The sequence below is a fragment of the Phyllostomus discolor genome, chromosome 13 (assembly GCF_004126475.2).
Source record: "Phyllostomus discolor isolate MPI-MPIP mPhyDis1 chromosome 13, mPhyDis1.pri.v3, whole genome shotgun sequence".
Classification (NCBI taxonomy): Eukaryota; Metazoa; Chordata; class Mammalia; order Chiroptera; family Phyllostomidae; genus Phyllostomus; species Phyllostomus discolor.
In genome coordinates, this window is record NC_040915.2 from 13,621,728 (window position 1) to 13,642,946 (window position 21,219).

Here is a 21,219-nt window from a genome sequence, read left to right on the forward strand (position 1 = left end):
TTGAAACCTGAACTCCTGTTTGTTTGCCAAGGCACCCGCTGAAAGGAAGGGCCACAAGGCTTGGGTCAGACTTGAGTGTTGAATCCCAGAATGCTAGTTCTAGGTTTCCTCTGAAGGAAGACAGCACTCCCCACGCCCCTCCCTTTGCCCTAGGAGTTGAATACTTTATGCAGTGATCACGAGTTTTCCAGGAAAAATGTTGGGGTCAGGTAAAGAATCAAGCCCCATCACCAATAACCCCAGAGCGCCGCCGCCCCCCACCCCGCCCGCGTTTGTTTCCTCCGAAGGTGGAGCCTCCGCCCAGACGCCCTGCTCAGCTGAGGCCTTCCGTTTATTTTTCTTATTGCGCTTGGAAATCTTTTCCTGGGGAGCTGATAGCCGGAGTCCTAGAGACAACTGCTTTTCCCACAATAATCTCCTTACGAAACCGTTAAGCAGCCGAGGGACCTTGGAGGCTGGATGAACTGGACGGTGGGGGCAGGGAGACAGGGAGTGGCCGTGTCCCCGTGGTCTGCTGGGATCCGGTGGGTCCAGAGTGCAGGAGTTGGGGCTGGAGTGGCTGGACAGAGTGAGCAGTGCGGGCCGCCGGCTACCTCGGTGCGGAATCGGACGGGGACCTGCTGAGCACGACCCCCCTCCCCTCTGCTTCCTTTTCCCTCCCTCTGGAGCAGCCGCGGCGGCGGAGGCTACAGGAAGCGAAGCCAAGCTGAGCGACTCCGCGGCGAGCGGAGGAGCTGGGATATGGGGAGTCAGCGGGGCGGCGGGGCCGGGAGCCCTCCGGAGGGCCTACCGGGGGAGCGGCCGCCGGCGTTTGCCAGCGCGTGAGCCGTGGGGAGCGGGCGCCTGGCCGCAGGAGCGGAGGCGGAGGCGGGGCCCGGGCGTGGAGCGCGGCTAGGGAAGCTGCTGCCTCCCGCCCTGCCCGGCTGCCTCCGCCGGGGCCAGTGGCTATGGAGCTGGCGTGCAGCAGACCTGCGGCGACAGAGCACACACGACTCCGGCTGCCTATGCCCTGGCTGCTGCTGCTGCTGCGGTCTCTCCCGCTGCTGCTGCTGCTGCTGTTGCCGGGCCCAGCGGCCTCCCAGCTGCGATACTCGGTGCCGGAGGAGCAGGCACCCGGCGCCCTCGTGGGCAACGTGGCTAGAGCGCTGGGGCTGGAGCTGCGGCGCTTGGGGCCAGGCTGCCTGCGCATTAACCATCTGGGTTCACCCAGCCCGCGCTATCTGGAGCTGGACCTGACAAGCGGAGCGCTCTTCGTTAACGAGCGCATTGACCGGGAGGCGCTGTGTGAGCAGCGGCCTCGCTGCCTGCTCAGCTTGGAAGTGCTGGCGCACAGCCCCGTGGCGGTGAGCACCGTGGAGGTGGAGGTACTGGACATCAATGACAACTCGCCGCGCTTCCCGCGGTCTGATTACCAGCTTCAGGTAAGCGAATCGGTGGCTCCTGGAGCGCGCTTTCACATAGAGAGCGCGCAGGACCCCGACGTGGGCACGAACTCGGTGCAGACCTACGAGCTCAGCCCGAGCGAGCACTTCGAGCTGGACCTGAAACCATTTCAGGAGAACAGTAAGGTGCTGGAGCTGGTGCTGCGCAAGGGCCTAGACCGAGAGCAGGCAGTCTGGCACCACCTGGTTCTCACAGCTGTGGACGGCGGCAGCCCAGCCCGCTCCGGCACAGCACAGATCTCGGTGCGCGTCCTGGACACTAACGACAATTCTCCCTCTTTCGACCAGTCCACTTACCGCGTCCAGCTGCGGGAGGACGCGCCGCCAGGCACATTGGTGGTGAAGCTGAATGCCTCAGACCCGGATGAGGGCTCCAACGGAGAGCTCAGGTATTCCTTGAGCAGCTACACGTCGGACAGGGAGAGGCAGCTCTTCAGCATTGATGCCAGCACAGGGGAAGTGCGGGTAAGTGGAGCGCTGGATTATGAGGAGGCCTCTTCTTATCAGATCTATGTACAAGCGACTGACAGGGGTCCAGTGCCCATGGTGGGTCACTGCAAGGTGCTGGTGGACATCGTGGACGTGAATGATAATGCACCAGAAGTGGTACTCACAGACCTGTATAGCCCAGTGCCTGAGGATGCTGCACTCAACACGGTGGTGGCCCTTCTCAGTGTCAATGATCAAGACTCAGGCCCCAACCGGAAAGTGAGCTTGGGCTTGGAGGCCACACTGCCTTTCCGGCTGAACGGCTTTGGAAACTCCTACACACTGGTAGTGAGTGGCCCCCTGGACAGGGAGCGGGTGGCTGCCTATAACATCACAGTGACAGCCACTGATGGGGGAGTGCCACAGCTCACGTCCCAGCGGACACTGCAGGTTAAGATCTCTGACATCAATGACAACCCACCAAGCTTCCTGAAGGACTCTTACTCCATCTATGTCCAGGAGAACAATCTGCCAGGAGTGTTGCTCTGCGCTGTGCAAGCCACAGACCCAGATGAAAAGGAGAATGCAGAGGTGACCTACTCCCTCCTGGAGAGGGAGATTCAAGGGCTGCCAGTCACCTCCTATGTCTCCATTGACCCTGCCAGTGGCAGCCTTTATGCTGTCACCTCCTTTGACTATGAGAAGTTTCGGGAGTTCTTGGTGACTGTGGAGGCCCAGGACAAGGGGAGCCCACCACTGAGCAGCACTGTGACCGCCAACGTGTATGTGGTAGACATGAATGACCATGCCCCTTACATCCTCTACCCTACCTCAACCAATTCATCAACAGCCATTGAGATGGTGCCTCGGACTGCCCCTGCTGGCTACCTGGTCACCAAAGTCATAGCCATGGACTCAGACTCTGGGCAAAACGCTTGGCTCTTTTACCATCTGGCCCAGACTTCTGACCTGGACCTCTTTAAAGTAGAACTACACACAGGAGAAATTAGGACTACCAGGAAGATGGGAGATGAGAGTGGAACCACTTTCAACCTGACCGTGCTGGTCCGAGACAATGGAGAGCCATCACTGTCAGCCTCTGTGTCCATTACAGTAGCTGTGGTGGATAGAGTTTCCAGAATCCTCCCTGATACTCAGAGACACATTCGGAGTCCTCGGACATACTCTGAAATTACACTTTATCTAATAATAGCATTAAGCACAGTATCTTTTATATTTCTTTTGACAATCATTGTTTTGAGCATCATCAAGTGCTACCGCTACACTGCCTACGGCACTGCTTGCTGCGGAGGCTTCTGTGGAGTGAGGGAGCGGTGCCGCTCAGACCTGTACAAACAGGCCAATAACAATATTGATGCCAGGATACCGCATGGCCTCAAAGTGCAGCCTCACTTCATTGAAGTGCGAGGGAATGGCTCCCTCACCAAGACCTATTGCTACAAGGCCTGTCTGACAGCAGGCTCAGGGAGTGACACTTTCATGTTTTACAACACAGGGGCGCAGACAGGACCTGGGCCTGGGGGAGCCCAAGCAGCAGCAAGTGACAGCAGGCCTCACAGTGGCCTCACAGGTGGACAAAGTGGACAGAGTGCTGGGAACCTGATTATTCTAAAAAATGAGGCTGTTTCTCAAAATGAGGTGAGATAGTAGTCAGGGGGGCTTCCACAAAGTCATACATTTTTCACCCTCCCCTTCCATATCATGTGCATGGCTTTAAAGGTTGTTTCCCATGACAGGGGTTATCTGGCAAACTGAGTATATACAGTACCTGTGCTCTGATTGTAATCTGCTGTGTTTCCTCTCTGCAAAAGTGGTACTAGAGAATTGCTTTTACTTTCCATTTTCTTTTCAGATATATGAAGCTTTGACCTTAACATTGTGTGAGGAATGAGGATTAGCCTTAAATATTTGATATTAAATTCAGCTCTGTTGAGAAATAGTATAGGCTTGAGAATAAAACAATGCTATAGGGCATAACATTGAGATTCAAGGAGAAATGGCCTCTGCTATGTTACGCACAGGGAAAGTTCTCTGAAATGCTGTAGGAGTGTTGTTTTATAAAAAGCTCTGAAACCTCTAGGGGCTGTGGTGGTCACCTCTGTGTGTGGTCCCTGTTTATGCCTTGAATTATCTACAGTGAAAATTATCCAGTTAATATTTCTAGTAATTGCACTGAACTCATGTGATAGAATATTCCAGAAATTCATGGCAGAGGTGATAAAGCCAAAGAACATGGACCTCAACCCGAAGCCCAAGTTTGCTTTGGCTGTTTGATGTGGTAACTCTTCAACAGGGGCCGTCAGAGGAAATGAATGGTGGTAAGCAGAGAGACAAAGAACCAATTTTTGTCTGGTTGGACCAGGGAGATAACAGAATGAGTGGATTAGGGATGTGGGATTATGCTGAAGACCAGAACAAGCTGGGACTGGGGAGAAAGAACTGTCCTGCTAGTCACTTCCCTGGCACAGTGTGAATTCATTATAAGAGGATTTCCCTGCATTTAGTTTAAATGCAAACTTTATCTTTTCATTCCCTGTTGATAATTCCTAAGGTTCTGATGAGATGTGAAGTAGCCTTTTCAAGCCCCTCAAGTATTTAAGTTATATGGCAATACGTCAGCATGTTCCATAGCACATGTTCATTTTCTGGGTCTGAAGTTTAGTTTGCAATAGCTACAAAAGCCTTGGAAAGTGGATGGCTTACTGTACATGAAAAGACAGGTGTTAGTGAATACACTAATTTTAAGGGGGCATAAGGCCAGCTTGCTCATGATTATGAAGAATGTTTATAAATTATTGGACAGTGCATGAATGTGTAGATGTGTTTGTATAGTGTGTTTGTCTCCATAAGCATGCTTGAAATCATAGGGACATCTGCTTTGTGGTACTTTAAACTTGGATTTCAGAAGCCAAAATTTGTCCCATAAATAATGATGAATTGTTATCTTTTTACACAACTACTTTGTAGCTAGAACTTTCAGAGCTACTATACACTGAGTTAATAGTAATCATCCCTCCTGTATTTTAGCAATGCATTTTTCATTGCCATATTGCTGTCTTTTTATTAATGTCCACAGTCTCACATCCTAAATTCATGATAACCTTGAGGAAAGTAATGCATATGCACAGGGAAAAAAACCCAGAGATGGATTGAGAGAATTGCCCATGTACATTGTAGGCAGACTTATCAGAAGAGACTGATGTCAGTCAGTGCTGAGCAGCCATGGGAGGTGGATTGGAGATTAAGAAAAACAAGGAGGAAAATCAAGGAACTTCTAGAATTCTTTAGATCACAGCTTTTGGAAGCATGTCAAAGGGATTAGCTTTAAATATGGATGCTGTAAGACATTTGCTTAACAAATTGCCATGAAGCCCCTTGGGCCTGGGGTGGGCCACAAATGGCCAAGAGGGGTAAGAGCAGGCCAGGCATGCTCACCACCGGCTGTGAGCCAGAAGCTCAGGGGGATGACATGCCTACCCTCCCTCTCCAGGCTCAAAGCTTGGGGCACTTCCATACAGGAACTGTTTGTTTTACTCTGACCTGTGTGTTAATATGTGCTGTGGTGCACAAACCTTTAATCTAGGGAGCAGAGTCTATGAGAAAAGTGCTTGCTTTTGTGGGATTTTGCCAGGAAAGTACATGATTTAATAAAGGCAAATTTCTGCCAGACACTTCTGGAAATCCAGCGAAGGGCCCTAAGATCTACAGCTCCTGAAATTGTTGCAGTGAGGGGGAGAGGCTGTCACACTGTCATAGCATGGCAGAAATGGGAACAAACGTCATTCAGCTCTGAAAGTCGTCACTACTAGATCAACCTGATCAACTCGCCTGTTAGGTTTTCTCTTTTCCACGCCTAGTTACTGCAGATGCAGGAGAGTCCTGGAGGCAGTGAGTGCCATGTGCCCCCATTAAAATGAGATGGGGGTTGGAGAGGATGAGCAAGGGAATTTGCCCTCCCTGACTACCCTGCTATATGAAAATGTTCTGCTCTGCAATATATGTATGGTTTCATTATCCGTAAGTCATATGTTAAGTAAACATGTATCACTATCTAACGTGGGGAAGCAAGCTCAGAGAGGCTAAATGACGTTCATAGTCACTCTGCTATTGAGTGGTGTTTTAACTGATGCCTGTTTGCCCCCAAAGACTGTGCTTTTTGAAATGGCATGAGTGGACAAAAATCTGTGTTTATACTTCTTTTGATATGGGATATGCAGGCATTTATGTTGCCAATGGTTCTCCTAGTAGTATAAATTAACTGCTTTTGGAAAAAGAGTGATTCCTTGCCTAGAAGTAGGTCACAAATAGGTAGATCAATGAGTAAAAATGTTACTACCAAGCTACTACATTTTTGCTTATTTGTTTTACAATTGGCATAGCTTGTAAAGGTCTTTTATCTCTGTTCTTTCTCTGATTCCTGTCTTGCTGCTTATTAAACATCAGCATTTAACACCAGACCTTAATCTGCTGGTGAATTTTATCCCCGGTGAGCTGCTCGTGCAATGAGGTCTTTGAGGTAGTTGTTTGGCAATAGGGCAGAATATCTCTTTGGAGATTCTGAAAACTTATTGGCGCCGCTTTCAGAGTCTCCAAGAAAAGGAATCAAATCTTAAGGTGAATTCTGTGCATTGGTGGTCCTGTCACTACTGCTGAGTCACTTGGATTGTTCTGGGCAGTTTTATCCAGCTGTGCCTCAGTGGGACCAGTTGATACGAGACATGGAAGTCCCAAAAGACTACCAGAAGTGAGTCGTTTTGCATTCACTTTCACTTATTCCCAAACTTAGCAGTCATCAAATCTTTAGTTATTTCTGCCATGTGTGCACATCTTTACCCTAATTCCAGGTGCATTGACCAGAAAGGGTTAATACTCCTGTTTAAGTGGCATCTAATTTATTTCCCTCAGGACTGACTTTTCTCTCTGGTGACTCTGTCCTGGATCAGAATTTACACTGAGTGTAAAGTGCTCTGGTGGCAAGTTTATAAAAAGTGCACATTGATCAGAATAGTCAAAGAAATTGTATCTGTGAACTTCCAGTCCAATGTATGGCTGGGGCTGTTTGGTTTGCCATTTCCATATTGATTATGGGGTTCTTCTTCTGAGAAAAGTTTTATTTTTAAAACTTTTTAAATTTTATTGTGCTGTTACAGTTGTCTCAGTTTTTCCCACGTTACTCTCCACTGACCTGCCCACTCCCCACTCCCACAGTCCATCCCCACCCTGCTGTCCATGTCCTTGGGTCATTTGTACATGTTCCCTGACTAGACCCTTCCCCTTCTTTGGTCTGATAATATGATAATTTGTTCTGATTACCTCCTTCCTCCCTTTTCTGCTGATCTGCTGAGCCAGATGGAATTATGGGCCAGTTCTTCTCTGTCTCTTCATCTTGTACATATTCTAACTGATAAAGAAATCTATTTATTGTAGCTTGAATGTCATTGGCCTACCCTTTCCTCTGACCCAGGAGTGAGCAGTCATATGGGCATCTGGTCTACCTCAGAACACTCTGCAGGGACACAGTCTGGCATATTATAAATTGTCTACTGGCATGCTGTCAGAATAGCAGAGTCAGTTCTGGATACTTGCCTTGGTTGGCCACCAATTTTTGCTCTCAGTGGGAGGTCAGGATGATATCAGTTTATAAATGTTTGAGGAAAAGTTTTCATCACCAAGCCTGGAGATTTAGCTGAATTTGATGGGGATTTACAGGTGTCTTTGAATGTGACTTTTGTAGGACTTCACCTGCCTCTATGTCCCTGTGTATATTATAGTGTGAATATAAATTTAGCTTATTCATATAATATTTTGAGCATTGTAACCTTCAATCACGATTTCAAAAATAAAGCCAAGAGAATTTCTTAGTGTTTTAAATCTGCTAGCCTACATAGTATTCATTGTTCTTCCGAGAATTTGTACTTAAGAGATTCAAAGAAATATCTGACATTGCAAAAGTGAAGAGAAATGTTAGTTCCTTGGCACTTAAGCAACATCAGTTCCATTCTGGCCTTGCAGGGTCGGAACTCTGGGCTTCATGCAAGTGAAACTGTGAGTGAGAGAGTAAGTGCTGTGTTAGCAGGCTGTGTGTCCAGAATTAAGCAAACCTAGCATTTTTTTGTTGTACTGAAACCCATGAGGTATGTTTTAAAGTCATGTTTATTTTACCTTCCTTATCTGTGGATTAGGGGTTGTGAATGACTTCAGAGGCTAGTATTTAACCTAGAATTCTCAATTTGCTTTACTAGACAACTAATACATAGTTATATATATTAACTAATACATAGTGAAAGTAACATAACAATGATTACTTTAAATGTTATATTCCTTTTTTCCTTAGTACCAACAGTCTGCATGCTCATTTTCTATTGCTTTGTGAGAAATCGCCACCAACTAGTGATTAAAAACAACAGTCGTTTATTATCTCAGGGTCCTGCACAATGTGACTGGATTCGCTGCTTAGGTTTTCACAAGGCTGAAATCAACATGGCAGCTGGGCTGAGTTTTATTCCTAGGGCTTTGGGGCATAGAATTTGCCTTTAAGCTCCTTCAAGTTGTTGGCAGAATTCACTTGCTTGTGGTGGAGATCCCCATTTTTTTACTGTTGGCTGTTGGTCACCCTCAGCTCTTAGAGGTTGCTCTCCCGCCCCTGCCCCATGGCCCCTGACATCTTCAGAGCTAACAATGGAGCATCTTCTCTCACACGGAATCCCTCTCACGCTTCAATCTCACTGATGTCTGTTGCTGATCTATAGACCTAGATTTAAAAGGCTCCTGTGATTACGTTGGGCCCTCTTGGATGATCTCCTTTTCTTAAGCCAACTGCGCCATGTACCATACCTAATCACACAGTAAGATCCATCACACACAGGCTTGGAGATTATTCAGGGCATGCACACCAGGGTGTGTGGATCGTAGGGGCCATCTCAGGATTCTGCCAAACATAGTTTATATCAGTGTTCACAGAATATCACTGCGAAGAGCCTACAGTGGATGCATCCTTAATAGAGTCCTATTAGGAAGGAAAATGAGATGCTCCATCTAGTCTCATGTCCCAGAGGGCCATTTATTGAGAGCGTCAACATGGCTTTCCATGATAAGAAGATAGCATTTTATTTTCTGAGTGTTTCTGTGAGTTTATGAATGACATTGGGTACTTTTAACCTATTTTATTTTAAATCTGTCTTGGAAGAGGTGATCCACCTTTCTGTAGCTCAAATATGCTATGGTATTACAATAAAAATACCACAACAGGGTAAGTTAAATCTTTGCCATAATTTTGATAGAAACTTAAATAGGTTCTTGTTCCTCAATTAAACTATATCACCCCTATGGACTGCCTAATTGGGTTTCTCCACATCTGGAATATTGTGCCCATTATTCTACTAAAGGACTAAGCTTTGGAACAACAAGAACATTCTGGGGCTTTTCACCAACAGAAGTTAAGTAAGTCCTGGGATGTACCACCCAAGTATTAGAATTAAATAATCACAATTAGTTCAAGGCCATAATATATGTCTTCATTGTGTCCAGTGTATCAGAAGTCAACCTTTCAACTTGAACTTTCCCAAGTTTAACCAAATTTGGATGAAACCCATGTATATTTTATTACTTTTAATTTTGTATCCTTTTAATATAAAGCAATATGTGGGAAACTCAGAAGTAAAGAGGAGGAAAAAAGAAAAAAATATCTACCATTTCATGTAAATGTATTTAAAACACGGACTTTTATGTTGAGGAGACCTGAGCATGACTATTAGCCAAACCCACCAATTAGGCAAGTAACTTAATCTCTTTAGAGCTCACATTTCTCATTTGTGTCATTTTAGTGCAGTAATGTTGCCCTTGCTTGATAGTTCATTTATTCAAAAATATTTTTAAAAGCCTGCAAATACCTGAACCCTACTAGGCTCTGAGGACATAGCCATGTATTATGAATATCTCAGTATATTCATGTTTTTTCACAAAACAGATATAATCCTTTGTATAGAATGGAAAAATACAACAAAGAATAAACTATTTTTTTTAAAAAAATAAGATAAATGCAATGACACATATAAAGTGCTTAGCCCATTGCATAGTATTGTGTGGATCCTTAAAAACATTAATTACATCCTTTCTAACCTTTTGCCTGCCTGATCTTACTGACCATCATGACTATGATTCTGGCAAATGAATCTCAGAAGCATCTTGTTGCTGATGGACTAGTCTAGAAATTAGCAGCATGACAAATTAAATGTTGCTGAGGAAGGGAGTTTGTGTAATGAGCTGAATTTCCTGGTCAGTCCTGTTGGAACTTTGCCATTCAGCAAAATGAGGTTGGTGATTTCATTCCAAGGATCAAGTTGCGACAGTTTTCATCATGAATGTTCCCCAATCATTGAGAAATCGGCAGCATTGACTCAACAGATATCAAAGTCTTTCCTGACGGAAGGTTCTCAGAGCTGACAGGCTGATGCTCACGCTGCTGACAGTGCGGTGAAAGATGATGATGATCTGATTAATAAAAAGTACTTCAGCTGTATGTTCAGGTTTACAGGAGGATTTGCAAATATTTTTTCTTCCGTTCTCTCTACCACCACTGGTAGAAAATGGCATCCCCTTCCTTTGGTCTGTACATGGTTTTCAGCTACTTTATAGGGACAATCCATAGCATTTTGTGAACTTAAAAAACAAGCAAAGATGAAGCAGCTTGCATATTCATATCTTGCCAGTAGAGTGAAAGGGACCAGGGATGGCAGTTAGGGTATGGTGGCATTTGAAGTATTCTAGAGCTGGAGCTTTTTCTGGGCCTTGACTTTGGCTGAGTCTTTGAATACCATTTAGCCATCCCAAAGGCTGTCTGGAAGTTGAGCTGCTGATTGCTTCTTCTGTAGATGTTGTCAAGAAGTGTGTTCATGAAACACTGTGCCTCCCATGAATGAACTATACGAACGAGAATGATTGACATTTGGAAATAGTTTATTGGTATTACTGTGGCTTTGTGTCTACCAAATGTGATCATTGTAATCCAGAGAAAAACGTAGAATACAGCTTCTGTCTCTCATCTTTTCACTCAAATAGGCCTCAGGATTTAGTGACAAGACCACTTTAACCTCTGCCCATGATAACCCATTGAGAAGCACATCTATTACAGGCTTTTCATATAAACCTTCTAATTGATACAATATAGTGATGGTCATTGATTTGTGTCCCCATTGATTCCTGAATAGCTTCAGCTTAGCACCTAATCCACTGAACAGTATTCAGGAGCCCCTATTTTTCTCTCTGCCTCCTCCACTTTGGACTCACGGTCTGTAGACACAGGGCAACAGATCTTTCCAACACATCGGTGGTGCAGAATGAGTCAGCTTCTTCTTGGATGTCAGCTACTCCTTGTGAAACAATTAGAGCTTAGTGAACAGTATTTGAGTGAGGAGGCAAAGCACACAGAGGAACAGGGAGCAAGTACAGTTTTACAAAAAGGGTTATGTAGCAAAACAAGGTCAAGTTCCACCGTGATTTGTTTTCCTCTTCCTAGCATTCCTCTTCAATCAGCAGAAAAGGCGGTTATCAGTTGCCGGTCTTACGACTGGGCACATCTGTCCTGGGTCAGACTTGCTGCAGTCTGCAAAGCCAGCAGTGGGTTGCAGTGCTCTGCAGTCCAGCCAGACCAGCAGAACTTATGCAGTCATGTGCCCTGTTACAGCTGGAAAACCAAATTGGGGATGTTGCTTTAATGGAGCATTTGAGGACAGAAACAAGAGCTTTTCCTGTCTCAAAACAAATTGCTTGTGCCTAGTGCTGCCTTAAGAACACAGACCTGTTCTGGGCAAGGTGAAGCCAAAGCTGGTCCTTATGGCATTATTAAATCTGGTTTTCCATGCTATTTAGCCTGTGTGAGGACCCTGATGGGCTAATTTAACTTCCTCTTGAAGTGCTGTATGTATGGGTATCATCTTAGAGTTGCACGTGAAATGGCTCCTTCAGTGCTTGTTTTAGATGCATGGAGATATTTAAGAAACAACTAACCAGTGAACATCATCACTGGGAGACCATTGTTTGGCCATATTAACAAAAACTCCCTTTGTGATTTTGCAGCCACGGCAGCCCAACCCTGACTGGCGTTATTCTGCCTCCTTGAGAGCAGGAATGCACAGGTATGTATTTTTCTCCTTCCTTCCCTCCGAAGTAACTTGAACTTTGAAGGCTCAGATAAATTACGTCTCCATAGACCGGAAGCAGCTGTCAAAACTGAGAAGCTTTAGACACTTTGCCAGGGGAATGTAATTATTTTTGTCTGTGTCTATTCCTTGAAACATTGGAAGTGGTCAGTGCCAAATGCCTCTCAAGTGCTGGCAAATAAGTCTCCTGTAAAGTCATAGAGGCTGGCTGCTGTGTGCTTTTCTTATCAGAGTTTCTATAAGGAAGAAATTCCAACTTCCTTTATCCCTTCTCCGTCTCTACTTTCTGGCCCCCCTGCCTGCCTCCTCTTGCTCCCTTAAAGCTTGTAACTAACACTGACACTTTTGGACTTGAGTTCCTTGTGTAATGTGTGTGTACATGTCGTCCACCTTGATTTTCTGTTGCACATTGACTGTTATAGCCTATCATCCACAGTAATTGATAATTATTCTTGTTCATGTTCACCCCTATTAGAGTCTTTTTATCTTTGCCATCTCATTGCTATCCTATGGCCATCAATGTCATGGGCTTTTCGGTGGATGAGCCATGTAAAGGCCCTTTATTAAATATCTGGAGACCAAATCTAGCTTACTTTAAATTAATCTGGAGTAATAGTATTACTCAGAGAGTCAGATGAAATGTAATTTTGCTTTCTCTACTTTGTCTCCTTGACAGTAATTGATTAACAGCCATTATTCCCAGAGCTGATCTAGTGTCCATACCATGGGGCCACATCAAAGATTCATTATCTGTGAGTCTTTGGAAACCAGATGGGGGTGGGGGCCAAAAAGCTAAGGATCACTACCACCGAAAGGATTTGGTTTTAAGGAAGTAATAAACTTCAGGCTTAAGCCCCTCAAAGTATCTGGGCAACTCTTAGGTTGAGCTTCACCAAACCTAGGTCAATTTCTAAAGAGACTGCTTACAAAGTATATGTTAACTTCATGAAAAATTTGTTTTAGCCCATTGAAATGCATTAAGTTAAAATTAACATATCCTTAAGCCTTACATTACAAATTGAGCAGAAATCATTACACTGTCTGATATTTCTAAACAAGAAGCACACAGTGAAAAGCTAAAGATCGGTAGGTAGTTGGCTCGTTGAGATGTTACTTTGGAATCTGGGTCATAATTTTAGGTCTATTACAATAGTAGATATCAGGAGGATTTTTTTAGGTTTGTTGGAGACCAGCTTCTGCTTTAACCTGCATCTGGGCTATTGTGTTGGAGCTATATGATAAGAAAGGCATGGTTTACCATGCCAACTCTGTCCCAGCTGAATTCATGCTTTGCTTGAAAAGTGCCAAAGTGATGAGATCCAGTTTAAAAGCCACATTTAACTTTAATTTAATTTAATTTAAATACTAAAACATGTCCCATCCTCACTCTGTTTTTAAATGAAAAAAAAAAAAAGCCAAATGTGTTCCTAGTCAGGTTTCAATTAAGATAGGAGATTTAAGTAGAATGATAAATAAAATAAAAACTAAAGCTGAATGTAATTTATTAGTGACAATGCAGTACATCGATCATGCATCAGAGTTGTGGACTTAAATAATACTCGTCTTTTTCACTCATGCGCTTGGCATCTTGGCCCTTCCAGCCTCAGGCATCGTGTTGCTATTCCCTTGAAAATTCTGCTTTGAGCCGAGCCGGTTTTGGAGGAGTTACACGCGTACTTCAGAATGAATCTGATTGAACCCATCCAGGAATATCCAAAGGATATTAATATTTGGATAAAAGAGAAGATTCTAGGGTGTGGATGAAGGGAATAATAGCAATAGAACACAGCTTAATGATCGAATTTCCAAAGAATGAGAGAATATTCAATTATATGAATGGCCTTCCCCCACAATAGTTCAAGTTTGGCTCACGTAACCCCTTCAAATAGTAGTATAAGTTTCATTTTAGCAGCTTAATTTGCAAGACAAACCAATGTCTAGTTTAAAAGAGTTCTCTAATTTTGGTGAGGATTTTCTTGGGTGATATTTACCCCTAGAGTCCCATTCGTTCCTTCCTTCATTCATCCAGCAAACATTTGAGGGTCTCTTATGTGCTGGCATCACATATACACAAATGACTATGACGTTCTCTCTACCCTTGAACAGTTCCTGTGCGACTCTGCTAAGCCTCTAATGAGCTCCCAGTTCATGACCCACTCCCTGCCTTCTTTCATGCTGAACTGATCTCTTCTGAACTGGGATCTGCGAGTGGTGGTGTTAAGTTTCCTCTAGTCCCTAGATGTAGGGTGGGTCGTCTATGGGTAAAAGACACAGAGGAGTGAAACAGAATATAAGATTAAGAATTAATTGGGTAGCCAAAATGGAGTAATACTACAGTTATCAGCAAATAATTTTCATGTGTTTCCCCCTTTGCTTTAGACAATCCAGAAACAAGAGAACCAGCAAGAGAGGCTTGGAGCTTTTAGAACAATCTCCCCTCATCTGTCTCAGCATTAAGATGTTAAAACAGCATTAGCCCTCTGATGGGTTTCCAGTTGGATTAAATGAATACCATGGCATTAATGAAAACCAAAATTACCATAAAGATAAAAAATGTTTGTTGCCTGAACAGAGCAGGCAGTAAGTCAGCAATGCTTTTGCAGTTTCCACAAGGTGACTGCTTGGCAGTAATTGCTTCTGCTCGGGCACCAGTAGAACGCCTTAGCTGCAGCCCTGCCTCCAGAGCTATAAGCACTTTCTGAGGGAGGAACGAGCTCTGGAAAGGCATTCATGGTCTAACTGTTATTTGGGTCTATGTGTTTACTCAGCTCTGTGCACCTGGAGGAGGCTGGCATTCTATGGGCTGGTCCGGGAGGGCCTGATCAGCAGTGGCCAACTGTATCCAGTGCGACACCAGGTAAAGACCCAGGGTCTCTGCCTTCTTGCATGGGTTCTGGAAAGTGATCGGACGACCTGTTTTTGTAAGACCAAGGATGTTAATAGCTCTCTGTTTATTTTTTCTTCTTTTCCTTACATATATGACTTCCTTACATATATGATTATTTTGATTTTCTACTTTGTGTCCTTTAAGAGTTGAAAATGTAACATAAGGTGTGTGGGGGTGTAATCTTCTAAAATAACTAAGTAACTCTCAGATGCTTAGGTTCTCCAAGTTTCAGAGAGATTTGGTAGACTCATGTGCAGAGATGACACTTAGTGAAGATCTTCTGTGGAAGACGATGGAAACCCATGCAAAGTAGGGAGCAAGAGGGAGATGACGGACAGACAGACAGGTGGAATGGGGTTCTCATGGAAGTGGAAAGTTATCCGAACCAAGGCAGTACTCCCTTGGACTGAAAGTCAAAGTCAGATCTGCTTCTTTCCTTACAACTGCATCATTCTGTAGACTGACCTTCACCACCTTAATGTGCACGTTGCCAAACGTGACGTGACAGTTTCTTAGTTCAGAGGACCACTGGAGACCAGTGCCTAATTCAAACTTTCAGGCAAAAGAATATGCCAGGTTGAATCAAGAACCCAATGGCTGACTAGGTGAGTGTAGGAAAATCGCTTCAAGTCACATTTCCTTAGTTGCCTCTTTCTTGCTCAATCACTAAAGCAGTATCATAGAATAAAAATATGTCTTTGGAGGCTCATCCCTGTGGGAGTTTTTAGAAAGGGAGGATTATGGAGATGGCAAATGGTGTCTACCATAATCTTCTATGAACACAACATGATGATGATGGTAATAGTTAATGAATTATTGAGCCATAATATACCCAGACTCTGTGCCAAGTGCATTACATATGTGATTTCATTTATTTGTCACGACAGTCTTGCAAAAGATTTAGCATATCTATTTTGCACATGAGAAACTAGAGACACAGAGAGGTAAAGAAACATACCCAGGTTCATGGGGCAGAAGTAGGGTTCAAACCCAAGTGTGTCTTGCTTCAAAGCCAAGTGTATCTAGCACTTATATTCAGAGCATGGCTGGCTTGCAAGAATTCATCCAAATTCAAGTACATACCCACATATATAACAGATGACATAAGTTTGTGTGTAAAAAGTACTTTCCAAAAATAATCAGGTGCCTTTCAAATGTTTGGGGTGTCCAAGTAACATGTGCAGTTAAGAACCCGTTTTTGCTGGCAACTCTAAGGGCTTTCATTGATTCTAATCAGCCAGCATCTGCTATTTATGAATGTTGCATAATTCAACTAAAAGTCACATTTGTCAAAAAAACAAATGCACAAGTTAAAGCCATTCATTAGAGAGCTAATATTGCCAGATGGCAAGGGGAAGAACATTCATTGACAAATTTGCAGCTCCGGTGCCAGTGACAGAGTGAAGAGGTGACGGGAGAGTAGGTGGGTTTAGACTGCCGAGTACTGCAGGATGGGGAGGCATCTGGGAAGGTGAGAACACCCAGGCAAAGCAGCCACGTGAAGTCATGCCCTGCTGTCTTCACGGCAGGGTTTTTCTCGTTCCCATAGAGGGTTCCTAGGCCAGTCTTGTGAACGAAGAACTAACTTTGAATACATTTTCTCTTTCATTGATGGCGCTGGTTGGTGTATTCCTAGGCAAATGTGAAATAGGTACTGTCTACTGACTATTTCATTTGCATGTGGCCCAGGTCTCTCCTTCAGTTTCAAAAGAATGCTAGGAGCCCATCTTCTTGACAGAAGATAGGAAGGGAGTTTCCACTGCTCCCCTTGCCTGCTGTCCCAGTCCCCCTGTACAATCCCTTTTCTCCAGGACTGTGCCTGGCTGCTGACTCCTGAGTCACAGTCCTCGTGGGCAGAGCTGGACAGAGCTTCCATCTTCCAGTCACTCCATGGGTGACCAAACCACACTTTTCAGCATACCTCGATACCAATGATACGGAGTTAAAGAAATCTTCCTCTGCCTTCTGCTCTGTCCTTCGGTAATTCCAGGTTTTAGGTCTCAAAATATGTTCTGCATTGTTTGGAGGAAATATGGTATAAAGGTTAAGATTATGATGTGGTATCAGATCTGAACTGAATCACAATTCCAAACTTACTAGCTGGGTGAGCTCAAGCAAATTGCTTCATTTCATATTTTCTTAATTATACTGCCTGTAAATTGGATATAATCATAACACCTATCATATCGAGTTGCCATGGTAACTAAAGAAGCAAAAGCTGAATATAGTGCTTGATATACAATGTTAATAGATGTCTAATCTTTTTACGCCTTTTTTTTTTTCTGGGATACTTCTGCGATCTGTGACGTGGCTGGACTTGCTTGGTCACCTGGTGGCCGGAATGCAGTAGTTCTCATCCGCAGGCCCAGAGACAGGCCCTCTGGGCCTTTCTGAGTCAGCCTGACTTCTGTCCCTCCCAGTCACCCTCCGGACATCCTCTTGGGGATGAAATAAGGAGGATTTATTGGTTCTGCCCAAAGAAAAGGAAAACACTTCAAAAAACTTGGTTGTTTCTAGTAGAGCCTGCCTTTCATCGATTCTGCTGTCCTTTAGTGCTTCGTGATGAAGGTGCAGTTGCTTCCCAAAGGCTTCCCCCTGGAGCCCGAGTCCCCACCCACTTGCGTCTGAGACGCATGAACCAGCACCTTCTCATACCAACTCCCACAGCCGAGGCGGTCATGGGCAGAGAGGGAGAGATGCCTGCTGTGCCGTGATCTTCAGTCACCTGTGTTCCGCCGTTGGTTTTCCTCCACTGATGAATTCTCTTGCTTTGTCACTGAACTGTTCATTTATTGTTCACAGTCCACAAAAGCCTAGGATCGGATGCCCTGCTCTGAAGGGGTCGACGGGAACATCACCACGTGATGTGTCCTGTAAGATAAACAAGTGGGACGTTAAATCTGTTAATCCTGGTCACCGGGCCCCTTTCTCCAGGCTCTCCGTGGGAGCAGGCCTGGACCACGGGCCTCTCACTTCTTTCGCAGCTTCCTGTGAGACTGAGCAGAGAAAGAAGATGAGCTAAATAGGGGGTGCAGGGCATCCAGTTAGGCCTCCCCTCTGGTGGAGGAATGTGTGTTGGGGAGAAGGGTGTTAAAGGGCCAGTCATTCACATTTAGAACTCTAACCTGCTCAGTGTGAATGCTCTGAAGAGGTTGTAATGAGTGCTCTCTTGTGACTGGTTCCTAGAGGGAATCCCAAGAGTTTATTAAAAAAGATTGCCTTTAAGGAAGCTGGTCTGGCTTCAGAGCGCCAGGCTGCTTTGCCATCTACCACTGGTTCATCTGGGCTCCTCTTTCTGCAGTTGATGGGATCTCAGGACTTACCCAAGGCAAGGGTAAATTATTTCTGGAGTGGGAGCTGTTCACTGTTTTCAGAAGAGCTCTGGGAATTCCCAAACACACAACACTACCAAAGATAACTTTATAGCTTGTCAAGCAACACCCCAGGGGATCCAGGACTGAACAATGAAAGATTCATTAGGTAGGGGAGGCAACTAAGGCAGTGAGGCTTCGTTAGACAGCCCCAGTTTGGAGAGCGCCGAGGCCGTGGTTCTGGGAGGATGGTTCCTGGAGCAGCAGCACTGACACCACCTGCGGAACCAGCAGTTCTCAGGGCGGGGCCCAGCCATCTGTTTTAACAAGCCCTCCATGAGCTCCTCCTGATGGGCCCTAAAGTTTAATAACTGGTCTAGGGACTTGAGAGTAAGTATTCTTGAGGTTGTCTGATACCTTTGGAGGCTCGGAATCCATGCAGGGAAGCATCAACTTACGATTCTTGCAAGAAGCAGGACGCCTTGTCCCGTATCTGACAGAGAATCACAAGAGCTCAGGCTCTGGGTCAGTGCAGCGCTCCTTTGGGTTGTAGCTCTGCCACTCGGTGGGGTTGTGTCCCCGGGACCATCGCTTCACTTTCTTTGATTCCCAGTTTCTTCTTCTGCAAAGTGGAGATAATAGCCGAGTCTACTTTATAGGGTTGTTGCAAGAATTAAATGAGGTAATACATGCGTATTACAGAGCCTGGTACATGGCAGCTGTTTCTATGATTTTTCAAGATGTGAGTCTGTCTTTCAGCTTCGGAATGTAGGTCTGAGTTGTTTCTTTGGCAGGGCTGTCTTATACAAAAGAATTTTTTTTTAAGTGCCTGTCTTTTTGTGTCCTTGGGGGACGTTGTTGCCCTGGTTTGCCACATCTCTTTGCTCTGTGGAAAATGGACAGAGCTTATGTGTCCTAGTTTTAAAGGAGGGTTCAGGCTCTTAATTGTCTTAGGAATTAGTACCCTTCTGACAAAACCAATTCCCCATGGAGGCCCTCCACGGAGACTCCACCTCTGACTCTCCCCCAGAAAGAAGCCACGATCCCTAAGCATTTTGGAATCCGTTTAGGAGAACTGCCAACATGAATTATTCCACTTCGTGAGTGAGTCCAGCCTCGGGCCTTGTTTGAGAATTTAGAAATCACGCTCGCTGTTCCACTAACCCGCTCACCCTCGATTTCTGCTGTTGTCATGGCAATGGAGTCCTGGGAGGCGTGTGCAAATCCTTATTAGGAAAAGAAATGAGATCGGTGATCTGTGTGGGTGGGGCACTCCCCCTGTCAGCATCCTCACACTCACCTTGCCTCTCACAGCGCAGCAGTGCCAGCTGGCCCCTGGGTCTCGAGCTAAGGAAGGTTGAGTCCTTTAAGATGCACTTTTACTTTGTGGGGTGCGGAGCTCATCACGTCTGTTGGAGGTCTGTCTGTAGCTTACCGTGTGTATTCTAACCTGGCCTGGAGAGAGAGAAAGCGAGACAGTGTGGAGGGGGAATCAGAATCCTCTACCTGGGAGAAGCCATCCATCCAGCTTGAGTCTGTGCCGTTTCCATCCATCCATCTATGACTTCCTTTACCTCCTTCTTAGAAGAACACCGCACCTTCTAGTTTAATGGTCGTGGGGATAAACAACTAGAGTGAAGACTTTCTGGGTTTTCTGAAGGTAAACATTTCTGTTTAATAAACGGATTCTGAGATAGTTCTTCCTCTCTACCCTGTACTTCGTGCGCCTCCCTCATTTCTCCTACATCATCTCTTCCAGAATTGGTGGCCCTGGACAGAGTACAGTCAGGGCTGGGGCCGCAATGCATGATACATTAATTTCTTCTCTAACAGCGGCCCAAAACAGAGATCACGTGCCTCCTGAAACCCCAGGCCCACGTGCCCTCAGAGGCATGCTACTGGACTGAGCAGAGAAGAGCAGCGGGACTGTTCTCTTAGGCAGCACTTCCCTTCAAATCCCACAGATGCAGAGAGGCGGCTGGTGCAGGGTCAGGAAGCAGAGACTCACTGCAGCCCTTCGGCTGTCCTCGATCCCTCTAAGGGACCACTGCAGCGGTACAGTCTGGCCCTGAAAACTGCATCATGGGAAACCACTTTCCAGTATGTTTTGAAAAAATAATACACCTTATCCTTCTTTTTTTTTTAAAGAAAAAGTAGGGAATGGGAGCCTAGTTGATTGGGTGTCATCCCGCAAAGCGAAAGGTGGCCAGTTCAAGTTCGATCTACCGTCAGGGCACACGCCTGGGCTGCAGGTTCAGTCCCCTGGTTGGGGTGTGACAGGCAACCAATGGATGTTTCTCAGGTTGACGTTTCTCTCTTCCTCCTTCTCTTTCTCCCTCCATTCCCCAAGGTACCCTTCCTTCTAGCCTACTCTACACGCCAAACTTTGTAGCTGACTTTTTAAGCCTTTTATCGAAAGGGGAGTTCAGGTTTCTCCAGGGGAGATCCTAGTGTCACAAAGGGTCAAGGGAGGGGGGTCACCAGCTCTGCCACCTGATTTAGCTGAAAGATGACAGGCTACCTGTGTGTTCAAAAGCTTTGTAGGGAAGGGGAGGAGGAGGATGGGGGTCTGCCTTCATTCTGTGGGAAAGATTGCCTGGATCGTTGGAATTGGTGGGCTTGGAGCTCTGTTCTGGGAGGTATGTGGACAAGAAGGACCTACCTATGACCTGGGTCCAGGGCAGAGGAGTGGTGACAGCTCATATTCCCTCTAAGCTTTGCAGCCACAGCAGGCACTGCCCTCAGCCACACTGACTCCAGTAAACTAGAAGGGAAAGCCTGCCCCCCCCAAAACAAGGATGTTTAATGACAAATATTTTCAGAGAAACTTAGCCCAGATTCCAAAAGAGCTTGAAAAGTTCACTTTCACAGAGGCAGTCAACTTTGCCGTTGAGAAGGTCACTGCCTAATCTGGAGAAGCATATTCAGGCCAAGCACTGCTAGAAACTAAGGGCCTCTAGGGAAGGGTCACA

The 21,219-nt window shown here is 45.5% G+C and overlaps 1 protein-coding gene across 9 annotated transcripts in view; it reads left to right on the top strand.

Annotated features, from left to right (window-relative positions):
* LOC114509084 (protocadherin alpha-C2) overlaps window positions 1–21,219 on the top strand; it is a 167,826-nt gene that overhangs the window by 126,624 nt on the left and 19,983 nt on the right. For 7 of the 9 annotated variants that reach the window (XM_028527141.2, XM_028527142.2, XM_028527140.2 and 4 more), the window contains exons 2-3: window positions 11,967–12,025; window positions 14,818–14,906. In XM_028527141.2, coding sequence (XP_028382942.1) covers window positions 11,967–12,025; window positions 14,818–14,906 — 148 coding nt within the window. Of the gene's footprint in view, window positions 1–331; window positions 3,531–11,966; window positions 12,026–14,817; window positions 14,907–21,219 lie in introns of those variants that run through there. The other 2 variants (XM_036013748.1, XM_028527139.2) reach the window with 2 other exon arrangements.